Source organism: Anas platyrhynchos, chromosome 3, assembly GCF_047663525.1.
Source record: "Anas platyrhynchos isolate ZD024472 breed Pekin duck chromosome 3, IASCAAS_PekinDuck_T2T, whole genome shotgun sequence".
NCBI lineage: Eukaryota > Metazoa > Chordata > Aves > Anseriformes > Anatidae > Anas > Anas platyrhynchos.
In genome coordinates this window covers 60,662,836-60,689,217 of record NC_092589.1, presented here as the reverse complement: position 1 = coordinate 60,689,217, position 26,382 = coordinate 60,662,836, and the positions used below count along the sequence as shown (strand labels likewise).

Below are 26,382 nucleotides of genomic sequence, written 5' to 3'. Positions count from 1 at the left end.
GTGTATCTTCAGAACTTTTTATAGAATATGTTCTTGGCACGGATTCTCCTGTTTGGTCAACAAAAATAGAGAAAAATGTGATTGTCAAGTGAGAGCGTTCAATGCAAGTGGCTCAACTGTGCCACCAGAATGTGCCCAAACTTTATCTGATCCTTTGTAATGAGCATTAAGTGCTCCATTTCAGCATCACACAAAGATGTATAGATTACAAAATGGTACCAAAAAGAGAAGAGATGTGCAACGTAATGCTGCAATCTGAGTCCAGAGGGCAATGCATCCTCCACCACACTCAGTCACACTGGCAGCCTGCTCCAGGGCCTGGCAGCCAGGGGCAACAAGGCCAGTGGCTTCAGCAGGGGCAATGAGACCTCCCCTCTGTGCCCTTGGAAGGGATGGACAAGCCCTGACGACTGCTTCCCCTTCAGGCAAGTAACTCAGCCGCTGTCCTCCAGCTCTTCCCTGTCCGCAGGGGGACGAGGCAGCGAGGCTGGCTGCCAGAGCCATGACGTCTCCTTGTGTGCAACCACCAAACTGATCTGGCTGCGTACCAACAACAAAATAGTTCTCACAAATTACCCCCCGGATCCCCAAACAGACAACTTCGGGGCTTAACTAGATACTATCGAGTTATTGCTTACATGGGAGGCAGATGCCAAGGCTTGGTTACGCCAGAGTCAGGCCACAGAGCTGAGTCACCGCTGGCACCAGGCCAGGCGCTAGCTGCTGCCCAGGCTCCCTGCTTTGGGGTGGTGGAAGTGATCTCCAAAATGGCCTTTCCTAGAAGGCTGCCCTGCCTGAGCCATGCCCTTCTGACTCCCCTTCCACAGGGAGCCAGAGGCTATCAGTGGTGCTCCGGGCCTTCGTATTGCATTACAAGGAGCGCGGACTCAAAGTGACCGACTCACAGAGGTTAAACACCAGCAAGGCCCCACTGCAAGTCCAGATAGGGCCTTTGTAATTAACAGAGCCTCACCGACAGCAAACAAGCTCCAGACAAGTGCTTTCCATCGTTCTGCCCATCTCCCAACAGTGAACCAAAGCTAGAGCAATTGCTGTGCTGAGTGCCACGGAGAGCAGAACACCAGCTTCTCAAAGCCACGCTCCACAGAAGCACTGCCAGCCCCTGCCTTCCTGCTGACCCAGACGAGCATTAAGTTGTAATCGCTCATTTCCTCTGCCCGCCTGTCCTTTAATCAAACTCCTCTTTCTGTATGCATACCTGCTGCACCACCCAACCAGACCTGGACGTTTGTGCCGTGAGCAGAACAACTTCCTCCGGAGCAGACAAGATTTGTCGCCACTTTAACCCTGGACGTCCCTTCTTGGTTAACTCACGTCTCGTCCATTTCGTCTGTGAGAGAACAGGATTTCCATGGGATGGGGCAGGCAAGAGCTTACCATTAATGAGGTCCTGAACTCCTAAAAGATGAAAGCACTTGGGAATGTGACTGAAATAATATGGTACGTTACCTTGTTGTTTTGTCTTTGCTCACACAACCTATGTTTTAAAGTCAATCACTAGCATATCCACACAGGCTGCAGCTGAGTAAGACAGATCACCTGGCTCTACAGCCCCTTGACAGCACAGCCAGGGAACTCAAGAACATTTCTGCCTATGCTCTGAGCAATTAGGCTTCATATCACAGACACACAACAGAGGACACAACAACAAGATGCACCTTGTTTCTGTCCAATACATTTTAAAACATTAGCTCCAAAAATTGAAGTGCGAGTTAGCGTAGGTTCGTAAGTGCTTACCTACTGCTGTGCCAGCTTTGCAATTAAAAAAAAAAAATCAAACTTGTCAGCACTTTTTACTTCCAATAAGCATCTCTCTTCCTCTTAATGGAATATCAGTGCCAGAAGCTGATACAACTAGAGAGAAGCAGTCTGTAAAGCCAAGGTTTGCAAGACAGCAGTTTAAATGTTCCCTCAACCTTTATATAACCCACCCGCTCGTCTGTGAGTAGTCCGGCAGAGCATCTCCCCATGCCAATTCACTGATCACCTGCAGCAAGAACTCCCCTGGAATGCCCTGAAGCCATCTCCCAGCTCCTAGCACCAGCTGCATTGCCCTTCTGAGAAAGTGGCTGAAGACACCCACGAGTCCCACAGCCTGTGACTGTGGGGCTTCCTCCGGCTGCGACATGCCAGCAGCAGCTCCCCTTCTCGCTCAGGAGGGCTGCAGCAGACACTATTTTTTCTTCTGAAGAGACTGCACCCACACACTGCAGCACTCGGAGCCTGCAAGCTGCCTCATCCTGTCTCTGCAAATCCAGTGAGGCCACAGCTCTGCAGCTGTCTGTGGACTTCTAATTGCTCCTCACACTGCACACATTTGTGCACGGGCATTCGAGATGCACCCCAATTCATGTCGTTTTTACAGGGAAGGTGTGAGAGCCCTGGTGTGTTGAGCCCATCCCTGTGTGTTCTCTAAGCATCCCCGTGCAATCTCGAGCAGGAGTGCTGGGCCCCAGCCCAGGCCCAAGGTCACCAAAAGCAGCTCTCAGCAGAACTGGATGCAGCAGCCAGAGCTGCTGCAGAAATTGAGCGTGCCAAGCTCAAATAGCAGCCCAAATGCACCTGGTATGAAGTCGGCCCCACAAGCTGCTGAGCAGTTCACAACACTGGCCTGCTGCAGTCCCAAAGTTAAATAGCAAATGGGAAACTGCACAGGTTTCCAACTCCAGTCAAATACCCAGCAGGTAAGCAGGTATCTGACTAGTTTAAATAATCTATATTTAGCAAACTCAAAAACAAACAAACAGACAAAAAAAAAATTAATAAGGAAAATTACAATAGCTAACCTCTTTTTACATAGCTTTAAGAAGAAACTGGGAAATATTATCTGAGGGCCTAGAAAGCAGAGAAATAAGAGTGTGAAAAAAAGAAGCCACAAGGACGCAAGACCTACTGATTTCTTAGTCTAGTGCTGCTGCAAAGCCGAGCACAAAATGCTAGCATCAGACACATCCTTGGGATCTTCAGTGAGGTTGCAGGAAACAAGTGCTTGAGGAACTGGCTGTAGCTGTCAAGGTAGGACAAAGTTCTGGCCTTTCTTGCTAAATTATAGTTCTCTTCAGGGCTCTCATACAATACCGACTAATTGGGGCTGGAATTATGCTGCGTGCAACGAATGAAGTGCCCTGGCCACCACGGCTCTCCAGCAGGCTGTGGTTTAAGTTATTTTTCCACAGAAACACAATCCTTTGGCAGCTGTTGAGCATCCTGACAGCTTTAAACTGTCAGATCTTTGGGCACAGGGATCCTTGTTTGGCACCTCCACAGCCTTGAACAACGGCCCTTGATTCCAGATGGGGCTGCATCAGTGCCACGGTGCTAAGCCAGCAAGAAAGGGTTTAGTTGCCCTTATTTTTTTGAAATTCCGGAAGGGTCTAAGAAAAAACAATCCCAAAGCCACGTGCTTTCAAACTACAAGTAATTAACAGCAATTAATATAACAGTGAACTGAAATCAGTGAACTGAAATCAGTGAACTGATAATCATACCTGCATAATTAGCCGTAGGTAGTTCCTAGCGGTCACCTCCTCCTAAACTGTTAATTAAGAGCAGGCTAAATTTAGCTATACTAATGAACCCTCCCACTTCTGCTACAGCTAGAGAACAAAGCGACTGTAAGTAATATTCTCTAATCTGAGGTTGTAGGGAGAAAACGGACAAATCTGCAACCTACACACAAGCTTTACTTTATCTACATTTGATTTTATGTTGATGGGACCAATAATCTCAAATCAATGAGATTGTATCCTGAGCTGGGAGTTAGTTTTGAGAGACTTTTCTTCCTGAGTAAAAGTCTCCCTGATCTTTTATTTTTCTGATAAATAATGTGAAATAACAAAGTGAATTACAGCAGTCCATTTTTCCCCAGCTTACCAGAAATTAATAAGGTGACTTTAATTTTGGTAGAACTAAAACCAGACTTGTTCTGATTTGCAGGATGTCCATCACTTCGTTCTCCTCCCCCTTTACAGCAGAATAAAGGGGTGTATTTACATTGCCAAAACAGTATTGTAACACCTCAGAAGTACCTAAATTCTAGTGAATGCCACAGATTGCTTGTCAGATCCCTGTTTGGCAGAAATGCAGGTAGCATGCAGCATTACACACTCCAAAGGATGTGATTATAGGAGAAGATAACTCTGATAATATTGTAAACTTGTAAAACATTCTAGGGAGTTGTGTTATCTTCCCCTTGGAAGAGTTCCTGTTATATTTGGAGGATGTGAATTTGTCTGTGATGCTCCCAGCAGATCAGTGCTAGAAGAACAATCCTCTGCGTATGTTCCAAGTGCATCTCTTAAAGACCCGTTAGTGAGTCATTTGGCCAGGAGCTAATGAACATCACGACTGGCTTTGGACACTGTTCCTCGTCCTCAACGCCTAATCTGTGATTAGATATTGTAATGATTATTAAGGGACTGAAAGCAACCTGGGAGAAGGACACTGCCCTCCAGGTAGTCCGTGCATTGCACTGTACTACTGTGGGTCAGGCTCTAAGATGTATTCAATAGGGAGATAAATAGCTTATGTACTTCCATATGTTAAATAACTTCGTCATAGCAGCAGCAACCAAAGCTCCCACCCTACGAGCACCCCTTCCTATACCTAACGCCTAAATCTGCTTGAAGCCTAGGCACCACTCTGTGTGACTCCAGCACGTTCACACTATTCCCCGGAGCTGGGGCTGATCTGGCTGGGGATCTGTAACTGCTGCAGAGCAGATTTCCACTTTATTCCTGTTCGATGCAACAAGACAGTAAAGTAAGTCACGAGGTCAGAAAGACAGGCAACAACTATGGCCTCCTCTGGGCTTATTAGCTACAATCAGAAGAAACTACAACAGTTAAATGGAAACAAAACACCCCTTGAATTTCAGTAGCGTCATCCAGAAAGTCCTGAATACGTACCAAGCTCACTACTGGCTAAGAGTCACTGCTTAGGACTAGTTAACATTTTTCCCCAGAAAAAACTTTCAAAACAAATCTTATGAGAGCTTAGTTGTCTAAACACATGCAACACCAGACAAATAATTAACTAGAAAGTGTTCATTCTTCATATTTATTTGTAAACTACTTTCAAAAGAATCCTGTCTTTTTTAACAGATACTTCCCATGCCTGATGAGATCCAAAGCTCACCGCATTCCACTGATCACGAGCCAGAAATGATTCCTACCACAAAACAAGCTGGGTAGGACAAAAAGCAGCAGCCACGATGCCCTTAACCCAACCCCAAAGACATGACAGCCCTTCCCCTACAGCTGCAGCAGGAGCAGCCAAGAGGCCAGCTGCATTTATGCTCCACCACCGACAGGGAACGTGCCACCAGAACTTACTGTACCGCAGCAGGCGACCCAGGTTGTCCTGCTCCATCCTACCCTTACGAGCAAATGGCTGAAAACATTTGCATTTTTGCTCCTCTCCCCTCTTCTGCCTAAGCCATGCAAGTGACCTGAAGTAATGAGCGCGGGCTGATTAATTGCTGGATGTGTTCTCTCCTGCAGCGCTGAGGTCAGCTGGGGTGAAAGCAGAGGGTGACATGACGTGCAACACGAAACACCCCTGCTTTTAAGCAGCCACCTTGTTCGCTGAACCAGCCACAAACCAAGGAAATTTCTTTTCAGTGCATGCACTCAGGCTTACACGGACTGGTTGGGAAACAGTTGCTGAGCAGAACTGACTCAGAAGATGGAGAAAAAGCCTTTTGCGGGCCTCCCCTCCCCAAGGCTAAGTGCTTAACAGCGTATTAAAAATGCAGACATCTTAGTGCAGATTTCTAAGGATTTCTCTCCATTTATGTAACAGCTGGCAGATTGCTCCTCAGTGGCTGAGAGCTTGCTTGTTTTGGTTGATTTTTCTAGTCTTCTTTAAACCATCTGCGAGAGTTCCTGCCTTTACAGCTTTGGGTGCGGAGGAAGGACGAGCAAACGCAGCTCCCCCTAACAGCCACAGACATCGCCAGCAAACTGCAGGAGATGGGGCCAGCGATGTAGCAAACTGCAGCAACCATCCCAAGATGGTTTCATCTGAGACCGCATTTCAAAAATGCAGATTTCTATGCTTCCAGCAGTATGATTTTGTTACGGGACAACTGAAGTTCTCATTATTTAAAATATATATATTAATGATGATAAGCAAATGTAGTACCACTAATTCCAGTGTGAGATTTCCAGGAGCACTTCATGTTATGCTGATGTTGACGAGCTGGAGACTAAACCCAATAGGAACAGAGTAAGGCATCACTGAGTTAAAATCAGAAAACTTACAGTTTTTAACCAACAACCAATAAATATTTTCTTCTACCCCAAAGCAGGTCCCCCTTGCTTCCACGTGGTAGAGAAAATTTATTGTCAAGAGATTTCAGCTCCGACAGTCCCTAACGGACTGCCCGAAGTCCCAAAAGCTAACACCGAATCCATTCCTAGTTTTGCCATCAGTAATATCATACCCTGTCTTACCATAAAACTAGCTACAGAGTGAGTAGGAGAGCTTTGAATCCAGCAAGATGATTATACAATCGAGTTTTTCCAAGGTATATAATTATCAAATTCTTAAATCACTTATTTAGGAGGCTGTAACAAGAGAAGGCATGCAGGCAGGCAGAGCTGTGTAGATGAAGCAATGTAAATGTTAATTAAAAGCGCTGGAGAAGGAAATCACACAATCACTCTGTATTAGCATGTGAGCTCCAGGCCTAAGCACCATGTGGCAGGGAAAAGAGAGCGGAAAGCAGAGCCCAGGCTTGGGAAAGGGACAAGAAAGGGTCAGGTTTTTTACTGTTGTTTCCTGTCCTCACCCCTTCCACATCCTCCTCTGTGCCCAGGAGACAGGAATAGCAGCCTTTAACAAAAAAAAAGGCAGAAGCTGATGCACATTTTACGCTACAGCAGCCTCAGGAGGCTCTGTGGCCACTGTGCCAGCCAGCTGCAAGGTTGAAGCAGCAAGGAAAGACCCCGAAGAACATAACCTCTGCTTCCCTGTCTTGTGTTTTTATTTAACAGATGCTTCTATTATTGCAAATGAACATATTTCACCACGACTCGAATGTACAAAGAGCTTTGTCCCAGGATAGACGAGGAGGCTTTGCAGACTGTGGTCACAGACCCTGCTCCAGGTTGACAAGCGGAACGAGGCCACGCTCCTGCCTGTAAGTTTGCAGGCCCTGCGGTGTCTGGGGGCACACCTTCATTAAGCACTAGGAGTTCAGGGACACTGGCTACGAGGCTTGTGGGACCGGGTGTCTCTCAGCAACTGTGTGAAAGCTGCAGAAAGTGACTACCTGGAGCCTCAGCCTTGCTTACAGGTCATGTTTAGGCGTATCGTTTCGAAGCCTGCTGCAGTCATACGGAACATCGTCTGTGCTTCCCGGCGGATGCATTCAGGCTATTAAAGTCTGCAAGATTAAGAGCTATATTTGCATTCAGTACAGCTGAAGGAAAGACTTGGTTATGATTTAATTAAAGGTAATAAATTACCCCATCCAAATCTGTCCTCGTGAGACTACCTGCACTCCTGTACCTTTGCATAAGTATACGCTAAAGCAACAGAGATTTTTTTTTTTTTATAACCACACAAAACAAAAACACTCTTCAGCACAAACACACTTTATTTTCATCAGCTAAAAGAACACAAATCAACCATGGCTGTAGCAGTATCAAGTTATTTCACGAGAACCCAGTTTTCCGAACTACTCGTCGGGCAGGCCCAGCAGCAATCCTGCTTGTTCAGGACGTTCCTAGGGGCTGTAGGAGCACCAGGGCTCCCACTCCCTGCCCCACATCCCTCCTAATGCGCTCCGTGCTTGCTCTGCAGTTCACTGCAGCCGTCAGCTGCAGCCGCATTAAGAAATGGAGAGCAGGGCACGTCACCAAGTTGAAACGCTCCCTCTTGGTAAAACGAGCGGAGAGAAAAACATTGTGTCACATCACCAGCTTTTGGGAGATTAAATCTAGCATGTGCCAACGCGCCTAACAGCAACCTGTCACTGAAGTCCAGAGAAACTCAGCTTTCCAAGTGAATGCATCTCCAAGATCAGCTCACACCTCCCACACACCCTCCTATGAGCTGCCCGGTTATCCTACATTTTAACCAGAACGCAGAAACACTCCCAGCACACTAAGGCATGTTTTCATATAGGTCTCACTAAGAAGGCACCAAACAAAATGTAATGTGTCATCAATAAGCTCGGTATTTATACGCTTGCTGCCTTTTCCAAGCACTATTTGCAGGTCTTAGAACAATGAACTAAGAACACTAAAGCAGGCTTTGCAGTAAGAGCCTTAGAAGCACCAGATACTGTGAGCTGCCAGTTTCAAGGACTTCTTCAGCTTTCCATAAAGAATCTGACATCTCTTGAAGAACTTCCATATTCTAGCATACATTTCGTGCTTCAGCTCCTCGAGTGCTGCAGCTGGCAGGAAGGTTGGTGAGAAGGCAGGCACAAGCACTGAGCATCCCCACGGAGAGCTGGCAGTAGCGCAGGAGAGGGGCAGGCGCATCCTCGGAGCGGCTGGGCTGTGCCCAGTGGGGCTGCAGGGCAGGATGCGCCCCTTTGAAATGTACACACCACAAGGATGGAGAGCAGAACAGAGCAGATCCTTGTAGTTGTGGCATTTTGTGGCAACCCGGGCAAAGGCAAGTTAATTAGTTTTGCATTTAGATGGGGGCAGGGCAACCTCTGGTTAACTGCTGGGATCCACCTGGGATACATTTTAGCCACTGAGTGACTGTGCTGTGAAAACTGAAGTGTGTGTCAACACTTCCCATTCGTTTGTATCCTTTTACCATTAAAAAAGCAGGAAGCAAGCACAGTGAAATAGTATGCCCTTTCTCTATTAATCACCAACTGTGTTAAATTATTTCCAGTTATCTGGACAAGAACACCAACACTTTGTCACCATCTCTGGAGACATTACAGTACTTCTAGTCCTATAGACAGCTGAAGGACAGATGGCTTTTTTTTTCCAAAAAATAAAAAAACAGTATGCTCCGAAACCAACACCGACACCTTCCTCCTCACCTCAGCCCTGTCCCCCAGACCCTGCCTGGGTTATCCTCGCATTTACCTCAAACAATAACTTGAGTTTGAATCCTGCCTTCACTTAGGCAGCTCAAGTGATTACAGGATTTGAAGTTAAAGAAAGACCTGAGCTTCCTGCCTTTCTTCCTGCACATGAAAGAAGTTCAGGGACGGTTAGTTACCACTAACTTCCATATTCCAGCGTAGCATAGAAAAGGATGAGATAGTGCACGAACTACAAGAAATAAAAATAACAGACAAATCAAAATCCAGAGGGATCCACAGCTCTCACACGTAAATACTGAAGACTTTTTTGTTGTTAAATCAGGAAAGCGAACTGTTGCATAAGTCCATGTGCTTTGTGCTTTTACATTACTTTTTTTTTTTTTTTTTTTAATACAAGTCCGAAATAGGTTGTCACCTCCAGGTCAGTGATGCATCCCTTTGTCATGACATTGGTTTCAACATCAGGTAGAAGCCCAAATCCTAGCGTGGGATTTTAACTCACTGTAGCCATCTGTTTCAAGAGGATTATATGGATTTTTTTAAAGTGCTAGACATGTTAAAAATAGCAGACAGTGGTTTCAAATGCTTTTTCAGCTTCCTTGTGTTAAAAATACCACCTAAGCTTGAAAGTCAAAGATACATGACCCTATTAATCTGCCGTGCCCATTGATGTCCTGTGATATCTTAAAAACCCACAAACATAATATTCTAAAAATAGATATGTACAAGTAGCAGCCATTTACTAAGACCTTTACATTTGTTTTTCTTGCCTACAGGAAGCATACAAAATCACCAGCTAAGCTTCAGCTATGCACAGGATTTCATTTAAGAGCATAATTTCCAAAATGGTACAATTTAAAAGACTGGATTTTTTTTTTCCAGGTAGCTTAATGCTGAAGTTTTCCAAAGAACATTTGTTACCAAATCTCAACGTGTCGTTTTGCTTCATGCATTTATCGCGCACTTCTGAAGAACAACAAGCTGCACACTCATTTCATTCAGGTGCCTGAATAAATAACTTTTTTTCTAATACGTTCTGCTGCTGAGCAACATAAGTATTTCAAGTCTTCTGTTGCTTAGAGAAGAAAAAAAAAAATCCATGCAGGAAGACTAATTTTGGTTCCTTTGCTTCAGATGCCTGAAACAGATCTGAGTTGGCGCCTGTTCTGCATACATTGGAAAAAAATGTCTTTCATCCTATTTCTATGACAGAGAAAAGAGCAATGGACTACACCACCCATATTCTGATCTACAGATTCTTATTTTATTTTACTTACTTTTTGAGCAAGGAACCTGTACATCTTTTTGTAGGAAAATGAGAAGGAAGGAAAAAAGCATTGTCATTTTAACTTGATCAAAGAGTTTGTTCAGTTATGTGGGGTGCGCAGTGGGATTCTCACCCTACTAACATCACATCACTCTAACCCTAACCAAGAATGCTACAAGGGAAGCTAGACTCCACGACACAATTCCTCATTTTGAGGGGTAACAACAACGAGGCAAACCTTCTATTTCATAGTAACGGCACCTTCAGCTGCCCCTGCTCAATGCCATCTTTCTGCTTTTATGGATCTGCTTTGCAGCTGTGCGGCAGGAAGAAATGAGGGAAAGGAGGAGAAACTATAGGAAATACATTCACAAGAACATTACTATGTGCAAATCTATTCCAAGTCTTTTCTTTTTTCCCCTCCTTCTTGCATCATTTTGCACAATCTCGACCCCTGCTTTTATATCCCATTTACAAATTTTGGTCCCTGTACATACATTTTACAAACTGTAGCAGGTCTGGTTTTATACCACTGCTTACAAGTACATCACAGCAGTGGATAATAGCAAGAGAAGTCTAACGCCTCACTTGGTAGTATTTTCATATAAGAAACATTGAAGAAATTGATACCAGCCCCATATTTATCTTTCGTAATAAAAAAAGCCCCCCCAAACAGGAATTTCCTGTTTAATTAGGTAATTTGACAATTATGTTCCAGTTTATTTTGAAAAATAACCAGTTAAAGGAATTATATCAACGTAAGCCCTAACAGCCTACAGGCTTGCTCTGTTTTCTATCAATTCTCCGATCAAAGCCCTGTAACAAAATCCTGTCTCTGTTTACATCCTTCAATGTTTTTTTATTACACCAGACTTCCCTATCTGTATTGCGACATTATCTGATTGCTGCAGAATTCCACTGCTTTTGCAACCAACATTAGTAACTCCGACAAACTCATTTTCCAAAGACTTAGGCAGTGATACAACAGATTGAAGCCTTTCCCACCTGAAGGTCCTACTTACATTGAAGTGTGGGTGGTGGTCTCAGCTTACAGCCATGGTTTGTTCACCTCCCAGCTACTCTACAGCCCAGCATCCCCTTGCTTCCCTGCCTAAATCCTCCATTCCCAAGAGGAAAGGGCTACAACCTAAGCTCAAGAATGAAAACAGGAGATTCTTGTAGCCGCCAAGGCAAAAAGCCAAGTGTATACGTACACTAATGAGTTATTAGATAGTGCTAGCAATCCTTTATTTCCAGGAGCACTAAGTTTCACCACCCTCCCTTAACCAAACGCATCCAAAAAATCCAGATAATTCACTGTCGTAATTTGATTTGCAGATTATTAAGGAACTTTCCACGCAATCCACTTTCAGAACAAGGCTGATATGACAGCCATGATTTACGCAGATGGCAGTGGCAGACATCAGATCAGGCACCACAACACAAGGCTACACCTGGAGCTGCTGCCCTCTCCATCTCCACCTCCACTTCTGGCTTCCACCTCTGTATCAGCTCCAGAGCCCTGCATGCCAGGCACCAATGGACAAAACAAACAAACAGAAAAGATACACACAATAAAACCACTGCTGCAGCTGGCACCAGGTGTACGGAGGATAACACCACAAAGGGAAATAAGGGCCCGGTGATGGTGTCGTACATATAAAGCATGACAGCATCAAGCCAACATTAAATATCAGGCTACTCTTAGGTATGTTAAGTAGCACTTGCCATAGCACAGGAAAAAAGAATTTTTTTTATTCATATTAATGAATCAAATGCATTTTCTTTTATTGTTTCAGAGACAGCTGTCAGCAAACAAAACAGACACCATCATGGCACGGCCCACAGTTTATGGCAGAACAGCTCTGCCTGAGAGCTTACAGAGTAAACACACCAGGCAACCACTGAAGAGGAAAACAGGCATGCTGCATGACCAAACGAGACAGCAAAAAAAAGCATCTTCATATGAGAGAGCAAATTTACTAATTTTTAAAAAATTTTGCTAGGCTTAGTCACCAGAAAATAAGCTAAGTGCTAATAAATGGAAAAACACAAAATAATACTCTTGCTTCCATGCTCTGCGTGTACGAACTTGAATAACTAAAAAGATTAAGAGTCGTGAGTTGCAAAAAGCTCTGCTAATTCCTCATGGGGAGTAACTCCTCTCACAGAGCTTTCTCACCACAGAACATCCTTCTGCAGTTGTCTTGCCCAGGGCAGCTGAAGAAAAGGAAATGTTCTCATGCCAAAGTTACTACAACACAACATCCCAACCCCAAAAACCAGTAGCTGTTTTTGCAACCACAGTCCTTCACTTATATAAAAAATTTCATTACAGAGAGGCAGGTCCCTTCCTGTTTTGCATACTACCATCGTCTGTATCCATCAGTCTCACAAATTTGACATTAAAATTAATTAAACTGACTGAATGGTGTTGTGAGCAAGTAGGTATCTACACTATATATCCAGGGTATACCTACTTGGAGTCCAGAGTTGACTAAAAGAAGCCTGGTGCTTTGGAAAACAATCAGTATTGTGTAGACAGTTATACAAAGCAGGTACTAAAGAAGGCAGTAATTCAAGTTTCTCATGCTTTTAAAACAGAATAGTGACATATCATCAAAACAGTCCCTTTTGAGCTATAAAACATCCCAAAATAACTTTGCTGCTTGCTGTTATCATCGACTGCGTAAACCTCCCATTAGATAATGTATCCTGGAAAATCAAAATCAAAAGATCACTGCACTCGGATTACTCTTCCCCAGCCCCCTTATCACATCAGACTCTTTAAAAATTAATCAGAAATTAAAGTAAATAGGGAAAAAGACTAAATGCACTCCCTGGCTAGAGATAACTGAGTTTTCTCTTTAAAAATTCTAATTGGGAAGCCATCTGAAAGGATTATTTCTGGAAATATGAAGGGTGAGCTGCTTACCTATTTCATCCATTGTATTCAGTACTGTACATTCGCTAGCACTGCTGAGGTCTACTGCGAGTCCATAGCATGATCCGTATCACCTCATCTGCACAGCTTCGCTCAGTCTCCTACCCTACATTTAAAAAAATTCAGGCTGGCAATTATGCAAGCTGGGAGGAGAAAGAAGGAGACTTCACGGAAAGAAAAGGTGCAGCCTCAGGAACCATGAAGGCGCATACCATCAAAATAGCCCTTGGAGGTCAAATCTGACCCGCTCTCACCATTTCTGGCCCAACAACTGATCAAAACGGAGTTTGCCACATTCACAGCATCATGAGATTATATACGAGGGCAGGGAGGGGGAGAAGTCTGCCGAGTACTTCCCTGTGCTCTGCGTCAGTAGATTTGGGCTTAGCCCCTGCTAAGCAGCTCAAGCCGCCGGTTATTGGTGCCGGCAGCTGCCTACCACACTGCCCCACTTCCATCGTGCCACACGCCACCGGGAGGGAGGCCTCGGCCAGCCAGCTCCAGCCTGCCCCCAAGTAACACGGAGAAGTAGGGCAGCAGAGCCTCCACGTCTGCCTTGGACGGGCCTTCGTCCTTTTAAAATGACTCCCTGAAAATTTCAGACAGCTTCCTGCAAGGATCACCTCACAGCAATACTAAGGAATACTAAGAAACCCACGATGCATTTCAAGGTAAACAAAATAAATAAAGATGGAATCTTGTGCTAGCGAAGGATTTTTGCACATGTACACATGCAGACTGCTCTCCTAGGTATGTCCGAGATTTTTGTATTGAAGCTTTATGGCACCTGGCATTTGGTGGGCATTGGCAATATTTGATGTGCTTCTATTGGCTTGATACCAAATGAGCCTTTTCAACATGCCCAGTGCGATCACTGATGGCAATACTTTGTCCACTGCTTAGCATGTCAGTTACTAGCAACTTGACAATGGCTACATTACTTTCTTCATCCTCAGGAAAAAAAAAAAAAAAGTATTCAAACTAAAAGAAATACCTGTGAAAGAATGTCACATTTTTTATATGATATTTTACATATGAGTATTTCACACCTTACAGCGCAAAGTATTATGGCTAAACATAATTCTCTTATGAAATTCCCTTATTATGAAAATTCAAGTACGTAACAAAGTAATAAAGATTGGATTCGGATCTTTAGCCCTCCCACTTCAACACCTCCAGCGTTACAAACATCATGAGTTTGTTAAACCAAACCAGTGGCACACGAGGGCTACCTCCTGCGGGTGCTGTGCCTGCTGCCCCACGGCCGTGCCCTCAGAAAGGCCACAGCGGTCAGAGCTCTGCCCTGTCAGCCCAACCAAGGGCCTGGCGAGGGGCTGGGGGCCTGATCCTGCCACAGCCTTCCCACCTACCCATCACCAGTGGCAGCCCCTGGAGCTCTAACCCCACCTCACCTCTCACTGCTCGGATCCAGGCCTTTCCCTGAAAGCGCTTCTGTCCTCAGCCCTTTGTAGCATCTCGTTTATTCAAATTGGTGGCTCTCTGGTGCAAATCTGCTTCTTCAGCCCTGCAACTGGTACAACTGGGCCCCAGTTTTGGCTGGAGGACCTGGTTACCCCATGGCCAAAAGGAGAACTGAGGCTCCAGAGCCCTTCCTGTGAAATTCAGAGCCTGAAGCCGCTTGGTTTTGTGGAACATTAGGGAGGCAGATTGCTAAACACTCTTGTCTTGAGCTTGCAACTCAAATTACAGAGTATAAGCATCAATTATCTTTGATTATTAATAGTGAAGTTTAATTATAATTAATTATACCATCCTTGTTCTGATGATGAGCAGGTAACTTGCTCTGCAAGAGGTCCCCCTGAGGTACAGCACATATAAAGGATAGGAAGCAAACAAACAAAAACACTTTAAAGAAAACACAACAAGCTCATTCAGAACACGTCCAAAAAACAAAACAAAACAATAAAAACCACACAACCCATTGATAGTGACTGTAAAACAGAACTTAAAATCTGAAGAGAGAACAGGTTAAACCAAGCCCTTTGCTACAGTGATTCTAAAAATAAAAACCAGTGTTTGTGTATTCTGATAGATTCACATTGCTGTTTGGATCATAAGGCCTGAGGACGTAAAAGCTATTCTCTTACGGACACGTAAGGTAAATTAACTTGCTAATTCACCCCCTAATGCACGGTCCACTGAGCACACAATTACATAAAAAAGGAAAATGAAATTTCATGCAGTCAAGCAGATTAGTTTGTTTGCTTTGTAACATTACATAGAAAGCTTTTTTTTTTTTTTTAATACTGATAAGTATTAAAGTACTTTTTTTTATTATTTTTGTTTTTTAAACCAAACCGCATCATTCATCCTTAAATGAGTCACATGCCCAGCATGTATGCACGGAGCATATGCCATCCTTCCCTAGCACTGCCAGACAAAAGCTACATTGCCAAAAATAGCCACACAGCGTGCTAGAGCTGCTGCAGGATGCCCTAGATACATTTAGGGCAGGAAGACTGAGCAGCCCTGCCGCAAGGAAGGGTTAGACGCTAGCCTTCATCATGGGCCAGGACTGGAAAGAGAGAAGAAGCTGAATTTATACCTCTGAAGTTAATTTTTAATAAACATGATTTAGCTGAAGTTAAAAGGGATGGTCATCTGAAAGCTATCTCCATGCAGAGCTGGAATGCACGCGTATATGCACCAAACATAAGGGGAAAAGGGTGCATTCACATACTTAGAATGTGCTGTTTTTATAAAAAGGCCAGGTAAAGACAAGGGTACTTGTTTGTTTCTTTTAATATTATACAGAGTTGACTCTACAGGAGTACAGTCCCAAGATTTGATGGATGTTTTCTTTATTCAGTTTCATAATGTTTTATTTTAAATGTGGTTTTCCTCCTACTTTTCTCTTTCTGCAGAGATTAGGAAAAGCTAACAGCTGACGTATTTCCACTTCAGGTAAGACCAGGTAAGAAGCTGGATGAGCGAAATAAGTCAGGACCAGTGTGGTAAGTGTTCAGAGGGACCAAAGATGGGTCACACACCTCAGAGTGCCAAACTGGCCCCTCAGCCCCTCGTCAAACATCACGCTAACTTGTGTTTTGTCTTCTCCAGCACCTCAGTGCTCTGCCGAGTGCACTGGAGGCAGCCCCTGGAGCTGAGGAGAGGAGTGCCCCAGCTCTGTGGCGAGAGGCGCAGGGCAGAGGACAGCAGCCGGTGGCTCTGGCGCTACCCCCGCCTCAACTCCTGGAGGCAGGGAGCGCAGGCTGGGCACAGAGATCGCTGCCTGTATCAACTGACCGAGACAAAATGGATTTCCCCGGATTAGCAGGGGATTGCCCTCCACGGGCAGGCAAGGCTTCACCTTCAGGTGAAGCAGGAGGAGAAGGAGCGCAGCCTCCAGCCGCAGCATGGCTCAGCGGCAGGCCTTGCCACGGGCCTGTCACTCGAAGGGCTACCGGCCTCTCCTCCTCTCTGGGCTGCCTGGGATCACTGCAAACAGGAGCAGGAGGGATTTGACTTCTCTTCAGCTCCCCGAGACAGTCTAGGGCTCCCCTGGGCTAAAGTTCAGCCCTTACAGTGTAAACATTAACCTACATTATCACAGCTTTTATCCTGCCCTCGTAAAAGCTGCGGTACGATGGCGGCACTGTATTTGCTTAGTGGGCAAGCTGCCGTTTTAACTCCATGCTTAACTTTCTAGACTTAACTTCCATGAAGGCTCGGCACAGAAAGTGTTGAACCAAATGAAGAGAAAGAATGGGAAACCATTCACAGGAGCTGCCGCTCCTGCTGGCCTGCATTTCTGACACAGCTACCAGGTGCCTAGGGCAGCACCGATGGAGGAGGAGGAAGCTGCTTCGGCACAAACCTGTCTACACAAAGAAAGAGAAAGGGGGCTCGCAAAAAGATGTAAAATATCAGAAAACCTGAGAATACCTGAAAAATTCAAGGATAAATTTCGATATCTTTCACTTCATCTCCCTTTAAAGCAGTACAAAAGATTCTAGAGATAGTGTCTTAAAAACATTGTAAATAAGGAAATCTATTTGTCCTTGTGAAGTTTCCTTCACATTTCAGTCTATCAGTATTCATCAGAAGACGCTGATAAAGCATTATTTAACACAGTATTTAGGAACTTGGTCTCCCATTTCCTAAGCCTAAACCTCCTATTTGTGAGGAACAGCCTAATCCTGTGGAATTAATTAAAAACAGAAGTGTCACCACTTCCTTTGTGTCTATACTTATCTCCATAATAAAATAGCCGATCAAAAATAAAATAGCTTGTATCTATCATACAAGTACAGGTTTATTATTATTTTTTTTCATTGTTCACTTACCAAAACATGAATGGATGGATATTTTTTCATTGCTTAATTTCTGTTGATTAGCAGGCAGTCAGATTTGCAGGACTGGAAACTCCCTTGACAAGGCATGTGCTTCCGCTGTAGGTCCTCACCAAACTCTTTAGTGCGTTAACAGAAAAAGCTCCTGAAAACCTGAACAAATCACTCCCCCTTCCCCAGCACCACCCAACCCTTACAAGTAAGAACACAATGTATTTATTTTCTGCAAAAGTCAGTATTCACTGTAGGATGAGAATAAGTGGAAATCAGGGCTTCTTGACTGTACTGACTGTACTGGTAGCTTTGCTCCTAGCTTATTATGTGAGTTCTGTCCTTTTATCCTATTCCCTAGGAGAAAAATAGTAAAGTTTTTGTTCTTGTTGCTTTTTAAAAGAGACTTTGTGAAACTCTCTCTCTCGATAGATTTATCCTGTGGTAAAAGTCACCCTTCTGGGGATTACACAGGTCTGCAACTGCATGGGTGATGCCCTAGCTCTCAGCAGCAAGCTAGTATGTAAAACACTAAGGAGCTCAATTAAATCACAGCATTGGGACTCTCAAAAGCCAATATCATGTGTTAAATCACTCCCCTAACCCCAAAGAACATTTTCAGAAAAGAGCTGAGCGTGATGACACAAGACCAAAAAGAACAATGTGAAGATCCCTTCTGCCCTTTTCAGTTAAAACACTTCAAGGGCTGTCCTGGAACAACCTGCTCAAGACATGCTATAGCTAGAACAAGAGAACAGCAGGGTAATTGGCTGGCAGTGAAGGACAACAGAAGTGCTCCACAGTTCCTATTCCAGGAAAATGAATAATACATCTTTCTTCTAGTCCTCACAAACCATTTCCCAGGAACAAGGCTTGTATGTGACCCAGGCAGTCCAAGAAGATTCATCAGATGCTCAAGTGAGGTTATGGAATCTCCACTCCTTGGAGACCTTCAAACAGCCCTCTGTGCCCAACAACGTGATCCAACTGTGCAAAATAACCATCTTTACCCACAATTACACATTTAGAACTTTTAGCAAGGGGACCTGCCTCAACTATTAAGAGTTATCCCAAAAATGTATGTACCTAAACAACAATGCCAGTTACACTGTTCAGTAGGAAGCTGTCATGATAGTCATGGCTTCCACTGTTGAGCAAAATTAGGAAACTTTTAGTTGCAAGAAGTTAGCATTAAGCAGTAGAGTATTTATGATTCATTAGTAAGAATGAAACAGGGACAGAATGCAGAAGCTTGAGGTGCTGTAATTTGCAGTTAAGTAGTGTTAACAAATTAAAAATATTTCCATTTTATTACCACCACTTTGCAGGTCCTACAAATTCAGGCTAAAGAAATAAAAAGTTACTTTCACTAGTATGTTATTACAGGAAAGACCCAAGAACTTCAGCTAGCCATTCAGTAGGTAGGCTCTTTTCTTTACAAAATGAACACCTTTTGAAAAATAACTTCTCAGTGCAGCGTCACAATGTTATATGTTCACTACAGCGCAGTACCCACAAGCCCTGCTGAAGCACTACCACTCACGTTTGTTACAATCACCTCTGCAACTACGTATGACTACACATCCATGGGTTCTTCCAGGAGAACGAGCAGGAACTGCACCTCGGGTGCTGGTGTGACTTCCTTCAAGAAATTCTCCTTTCTCCTAGGAGACAAAATGCTGCAGAAAGAACAGTCTCTTCTGCATTTAGCAAAGCTGTGTGTCTGCCAACTCTTTGAGGAAAGAGCTCTGAACTGAGGAACAAGAACAAGAATTTTGGTAGATAAATTTTAGAAAACACATACTATCAAACGCAGCAATTACTAGACCTGTGAAGAGAGCCTGAATAACGATGGGACAGTTAATTATTATTTGATTCAGTAGCAGAAGCAGGCACCCCATTACTCTCCAAGACATTTTTTCAGGCAGCGAGGATGCTGCAGCCAAAGCCTCGTCTTAGAGCAGTGCCTCATTAGCACAAGTTAGAGTGCTTGCACCAAAAAAACAAACAAACAAAACAAAAACGCCCAAGCCTTCAAAGCTAGCCAATGACTTTGGAGATGGGTTCATTATTAAATAATTAAAACTTCAGAAGCCACACACCAAAGAACTGAGTGTACCACTGTTTTTGTGATGCCATCTCTAAGGCGCAGGCCAATGGCACCAGCACAATCGCTTCTAGCTTCTGTGTTTGAAAGTGCCAGCTTTATACATGCTGGATGACATCCAAAACCCATCATTTTTAACACCTCCCTCTCTGACTCATGATACACTGCTCGCAGTAAAGTAAATGCAGTAGAGTCGAATTGAGCCTACTCAAGGCCACCACAGCTCAAAAAGTGCAATACCTTGATAGTCGGGCTGCAAAGCAGTCCATTTCATTCAGAAGATAACAAGACTGATGAGAAGCTAAAGGTTAGATTGGATGATCCTAGAGGTCTTTTCCGACCTAAATGATTCTGATCCTGTGATTGCACCAGTTTGTTGAAGGCAGCTTTAGGTACTAGAGATATACCCGCCCTTGGAAGTTTTCTGTTCTTTGAGATGGATACTGCACAGTTACTTTCTTTCAAGCAACAATTAGACAGCTAATTATTTACTTGCCAAATGCGGTTCAGGTCAATAAATAAGCCAGAGAGACCAAATAAGCAGCATTAAGCTCTTTCAGCCCATTACCATGAGAAAAACTAAGTGCTCTAAGCCTGAAAACAGGAGGTCAAATTCAACAGTTCAAAAGAATTACAACGGGGACAAAGTTAGCTGAGCCTTTTTAGTGGTTTTGCACAAGCCTTGTCTTAAACTTTCTTGCCAAAACAGACTTCTCTACAATTAACATTCCCCACAGGTAGCACCCCTTCTTATGACAGACTTAATTCTGCCCTAGCCATAAGTTACACCTAGAAAGGACAGGATGACAGCTCTGCAAGTCATTTGTGGCTTGGAGAAGAGCAGCCTATTTGGTTACAATCATCCCATGCAATATGTTAAAAGCTTCAAGGTCACTAAGTCTTGTCCACACACTTTTTTTTTTTTTTTTTTTTTTTTAAATTCTCAGTTTCAACTCATTCAGATAGGACTTTATTAAAAGACCTTTGGAAAAAGGTTTTAAGGACTGTGGAAAGCAGCCTAGATTTTTAAATGCTAATAAACTGAAGTGCTTTAGTGGAGCCATAGTGGGTGCCACCTGATACCACTGGAAGTCTTCTCAGCTGTGACAGCAGACTACAAAATTCAGTGTTCACCTAGCTGTTAACTCCTGCAAGCAGTGCTCTAACAGGAATTTTCCCCAATGTCTTTGAAGAAAAGTACTTGACTTCTAAGAGAGCAAGAAGAGGATCTAGGATCTTGGTCTGCACACTGTGTGTTTCATTTTGCCAAAGTTTGTCATATGATGGAGAGAGAAAGAGAGAAGGAGACCCTCACATTGTCCCAGTATGTAAGTGTTCCTACTTTGCTTACCTAAAGGGAAGAAAAAATGCCTTTGCAATGCTTATCTATTTTCTTCCTCAAATAATCAGATTTCAAGTACTGGAATATTTGTCAATGACAGCTTGCAAAGCACTTTTGTCACAGTATGCAGTTGATTTGCTCAACTAAAGTATAAGACGTTATCCAGCATTGCACTTCTTTACAGCAGCATAAAGTAAAGGCATTTGGAAGGCAACTTCAGCATGTGGAACTGGGCAGCAGCATCTGCTACATAACAGGAAAGCCAGATCCCACTGGATTTCCCCATTTAATGATCCCAGAAGGCAAAGCAGAATGAAAGTCTAATCTATGCCTACAGCAATTTCCCAACAGCTTTTAATACTTGCATGTAGAAAAGTCTTCTCAAAAGGTTTACAAGCAAAGCACCATGTTCTTCTTTTGCAAAAAACATTTTGTGTTATATATATATACATATATATGTTATGCTATGTTACATATGAAGCATGCGATCTAATTTAAATACCAGAGCAAAACAACAACCAGATAGGTTGTGTCAAAAGAAAAGGAGAAAGTGCTGTGTAGAAAATGGGAAGTCAGCGCACTGTTGCTCAGCCACAAGTAATTAAAGCTTCCCTGTCTGGCTGTTTTTCAGAGTAATATTCAATAATCCCTACTCAGCTGAAATACTGCAGTCAGATGGGAAAGCTCTTATTGTAATCACTGTTGTTAGGAAGTCCTGCAGAAATGAATTTCCCATCCCCAGAGAGGGAAACAGAGATTGTTCCTGTAAAATGTTTTTAGACGTGATATTTGTCACAGGAACTTTGATGTGAAAAGGCACAAAAGGCAGTCATGGCAGCACAGCTCTCTGAAGGACTGTTAATCAATACCTGACTTTCCAACAACCAGTCTCAGAAGACAGTTGCTTTATAACTAAAAACACGCCTCCCCCAAGCAAAGAACATGCTTCTGTGTGATGCACTGGAGCCATACTGTTGTGTTTTCTCTTGCCTTTCATGACTGTTGCTCGTTCCCAGCCTCCTCCCTCACTGTACTTTCACATTCAGTGCCAAAGTGAGAGGTCCTCAGGTTGGGTGCTGTGTGGCAGAGAACTGGTTGTGAAGGGGCAAGAACAAAAGCTTTCAAAAATATTAAACACCCCCCTCTCCCCCAATATATGCTACAAAAGGTTTTGTATAGAGAAAAAAAATAAATCAGAACTCTCACTTTGAATTACAGCTGTTGGATCCTGCTGACTCCACAGAGCATCCCGTTTATTAGCATGCAGTAACTCTACCAGCCCACTTCAGATACTCCACAGCATCATTATTATAAAAAAAGCTTCAAAATCAAGGTCTAGAGAAAAGCCAAAGGACAGCACTTTATTGAAAATTTAAGCTAAATCTTCACTGAGTGCTAAAGAGAGCTTCTAGTAGCAGCACGGCACACTGCACTCCTGCTTCTGCCAAGCAATAGCAGGGCCTGTTTGCAGCATAAATCCCTTCTGTGGAAACCTTGGGATCGGGAGCTGATTCAGAAACACACTGCGACCATGGACATGCTGCCTTCATTTCACAGGAGATGAAGATGAGTCCCGCATACCTTGACCTTAAAAGCTCCAGCCTTGGAGTGTTGCTCACTATGCAGATGCTGCAAACAAGTGAAACCTGTAAGGATGGTGATCAAACAAAAGCCTAACAGAAAGAGGAGGTGACCATAAACATCACCATGGTGGGAGAACACTTTGGCTAACGTGGGTCAGAGCAGCAATCCAGGTAACTCATGGGGAGAGCGATGCTCACAAGAACTCCCTGAACACAAACTGACAGTCATTTTGTTACCTCAGTGCGAGAATAACTCGATGAATAAAAAGCCTGGCGCAGAAGTAAATAGATGCATGATGCAATATTTCAGAAAAAGCCAGTTGGAAGTGCGAGAACACACTGAAATGCTGATAACCCAGGCACCGTGTCAGGCACGTGCTGCTTGGTCTGCAGCCTGGTTTTACTGCCAGTACCTCGCTCAGCAGCTGGTTGTTGCTGTCCTTTCTGGTTTACAGATGGCAGCTGCCATCTGCTTTTTCTTCACCCCACTCCTCTCTTACTTTGCAGTTCAGGCTGCAACTAAACCCAGTTGGGTACTGTAGCTAGATGGCTGCAAAAGCATTTTTTGCAAACTTTAAGCGTTCTTCCTCTACTGAGGGAATGAGAGTGAGGGAAACATTTTTATTTTTTTTCCCTAACAAAAGGGAATGCACATAAAATGTGAAAGTCGCATTGTCTGGAGTTTGTGTGGACTGAAGGCCTCGGATGGGGTGCACCTTCCTCACCTGATGTTTCCCAGAGAACTAGCAGTTGCAGTTAAGGAGCAATGGCAAGCAAGAGAGTTCAGCGGTTGCTTTTCCACCACACTGCCACTGCTGCACTCAGACGTTAGTTGGGTGCTAACTCCACTGACATCACACCTATGTGTCCTCCAAAACAGCTCAGACACGTTTGATCTCATTCATGGTGCCTCAGTATACGAGCCAAAATTTCGTAGTGTAATATTCATTACTGCATTAGTCAGCACGCAGATAATGAGGAAACTGAAAAGGAAAAAAAAAAAATTGGCTCCAGAAATGAGTGATTCCCCATGTCAAGGGTGGGTAACTGGATAAACCTGAACTTCCAAAACCGCTGTCTGAAAAGCTTTCTGAAACAGAATTGAGAAACAGGAGCTTTATGTGCTCAGATACAACAGTGTGAGCCAAGCTCAGCCAGCCGCTCTGTAATAAAACTTGCTCGTGCAAGAGTTTAAAGCAAAGCTGAAAAAGATTTGGAACTCAAGAAAGGAAAACCAAGCCTTCCAGCAAACCTAATGATGGGTTTTAGGATGTTAGGAGATTTTTAATCAGTTGAAAACAGGACTCTTCACTGGAATTTTTACTAGTCATATGGGCTCACCTCAAGCAATCACATTCCCAACAATCAAATCAAAATTCAGAAATGTTATTTTTAAAAGTATGTTATTCTGCTTCCTCACTCCTTTTCCTCATCTCCTCTCACTACACAGGCAATAAAAATTCTCCACTGCACTCGGATCCCTCAGAGGCATCCCGTTCCTGACAAGGAGAGGACGAGCACATCGCTAGTACCTCACACCACGCAGCAGCCGGTGGCTACGGCACAGGGCTGCAACAGGGCTCTTCTGAATACAAAGCTCCTCCAGCTGGAGTATTTTTCCTAGCTGCAGGGGACTGCAATGGCCCTAAAGCTTGTTCTACAACACTCCAGTGCTAAACTAAAGTCATCACCACATCACAGGAGAGATCTGTGAGCAGTTGTACCTGGCACGGCAGATTATAGGACGGGCCTCCCTACATCTGCTTCAGATGTAAGAAGACAACCCAGAAGAAAGTTGGTTGTGAAAGTCAACTGCCATGTGAGGGATCAGGCCAATTAATAGGCACGACCGGAGGTTCAGACTGCAGCAGTACCAGAAAAATAAAAATAAAGACTGGTTGTCATTCACCTGGCCTTCAGACCATGAATTAACTCTGTAAGTGCATTAACCAGTTCCTTTTGGGACTTTGAGCACGTTGGGTATTTCTCTGGGGTTGCTGAGGTTTTGGGGTAACTCAGCTCCTCAGCAAACTGACTCTTTGCTTCCTCTTCCAGGCTGATTTTCTCCAAAAGACACTACTGCAAACAAATCACTGAGGTTAGGGAAAACTGTAAATCCACAACCCGTTCCTGCAGCTGTAAAAATTGCTTAATCCCAACGAGAGACCAAGCAGCAAGGGGAATAAGAGCTTCATCTGCTGTTCCTCAGACGAGGCTCACAGTCCCTGTGACTTGTCGCGAGAGACTCCTGCCTCCCCCGCAGCCAGCTGTACAGGCACCAGCACCAGAAAAGGAGCTATCCTCTGCTATCCTGAAGCGAAGGACGTACCAGCTGCAGGATTCCTGCCCCTCGCAGTCTGCTGCTTTCCACTTGTTGCTTCCCAGCAGTCTCAGACACCTGTGCTTGGTTTGCTCAAACTCTTGATTTTGAGCCCACTTTCCCTTGTTGGCACCTGCGCAGGTCAGGACGCCCCTGACATGAACTGGAAGCTGGTCCCTGCAGAATAACGTGTTGCCTCTACAAAGCTGAAGGGCGACCTAGGAAGGCCAGAAGAAAGGCAGAAATACTTCAAGGCACCAACACTCAACCTGTCTTCCTGCTTTTGGAGACATGGCCATGAGGCTGACATGCCTCGTTATAAAAGGAGGCATCAGCAGATCTGACACAATTGGGAGATAATCTACTTGCCAGCGTTAACAATAGCGAACAATTATTTTCTAAATGTATCTGGCAAACAATGAGGATCCCACTGAAGCCACAGAAGGTGTGTTCTGGCCCAAACCCACTAACCAGCTCCCCAGCCCAAACAAACGGTGACACAGGGCAGCTACGTGCGGCTGCCAGCCCTGGCACAGCAGCTCGGGATTCATTCCACCACACAGCCTGCCCCAAACCCCAGGAGAAGCCCGCATCCAGGTGAGGGTGATGCGCCTACAGGAACATCACGTTGCCTGCTCGAGCCATCAGCAGCAAGTTAATCATGTAAAGGAGAAATGGAAGCGAACATTCAAGGGCTTATCTTCCAAAACTGCCAGCATAAAACAAAAATTTCAACAATCTGCTTGATACCCTGAGTAATTCCTACCTCGAGCTTGCCTAAGCGGTTCCATTACATCTCCACGTGCAGACCATTAAAGATGGGTTTGGGACAATGTGGATGTTCAATGGCTGTCACACTCAAACCTACAAACCACTGGGACGGGACATTTTTGTGGAATTCAGCAAACCAGATTCCACTCCCCTGAACGAGAGGAATACTTGGCCTCAAGCGATGAGGTGTGAAAGCCCACATTTTAGAATATTCCCTAATTTCATTGCTGACATTTAACAAGCAAATAAATGCAGATGAAATGTTGCCCATAGCCTCCCTCACTGTCATTATACGCCTTACGCACAGCCATTAACATCCACTCCATGCTTCAGTGCAGGTGAAACTCAGGTGTGTGAGTTTCAAGGAGCATCTGGCTGCAAAAACAGCACGTTGTGAAATGCACCTTCCCAGGGAGCGAGGGTTGTTCGTTAAAATAGACCAACTTGCATCGATCATCATGGCACCTGTCTTCCAGACACCCCACTGTTGTGGCCTGGGGTTGGGCAGGCTGGGCTAAATGATTCCTTTGTGTGGCTTTAAAGTGCAGCTCATTTCTGAAGAGACTTCTGGCAATGACACAAGGCTCTCTGTCGGGACACTTTCACGCAGAACTCTTCATTCTCAAATACCAGAAAAACAAGTTCTCCGGTTGGAAAGCACAGGCTGAATTTAAAGAAGCGTGGAGAAAAAAAAAAAAAAA

The 26,382-nt window shown here is 44.2% G+C and overlaps 1 protein-coding gene across 13 annotated transcripts in view; it reads right to left on the bottom strand.

Annotated features, from left to right (window-relative positions):
• The window catches only part of MAP7 (microtubule associated protein 7), a 110,568-nt gene that overhangs the window by 68,272 nt on the left and 15,914 nt on the right, over positions 1-26,382 (bottom strand). Inside the window, exon 1 of one of the 13 annotated variants that reach the window (XM_021279143.4) lies at positions 13,246-13,273. The exons of 11 other annotated variants lie outside the window; for them this stretch is intronic. In XM_021279143.4, the coding sequence (XP_021134818.2) occupies positions 13,246-13,258 (13 nt within the window). In that variant the 5' untranslated portion in view covers positions 13,259-13,273. Of the gene's footprint in view, positions 1-5,354; positions 5,407-13,245; positions 13,274-26,382 lie in introns of those variants that run through there. One more of the 13 variants, XM_027454473.3, reaches the window with a different exon arrangement.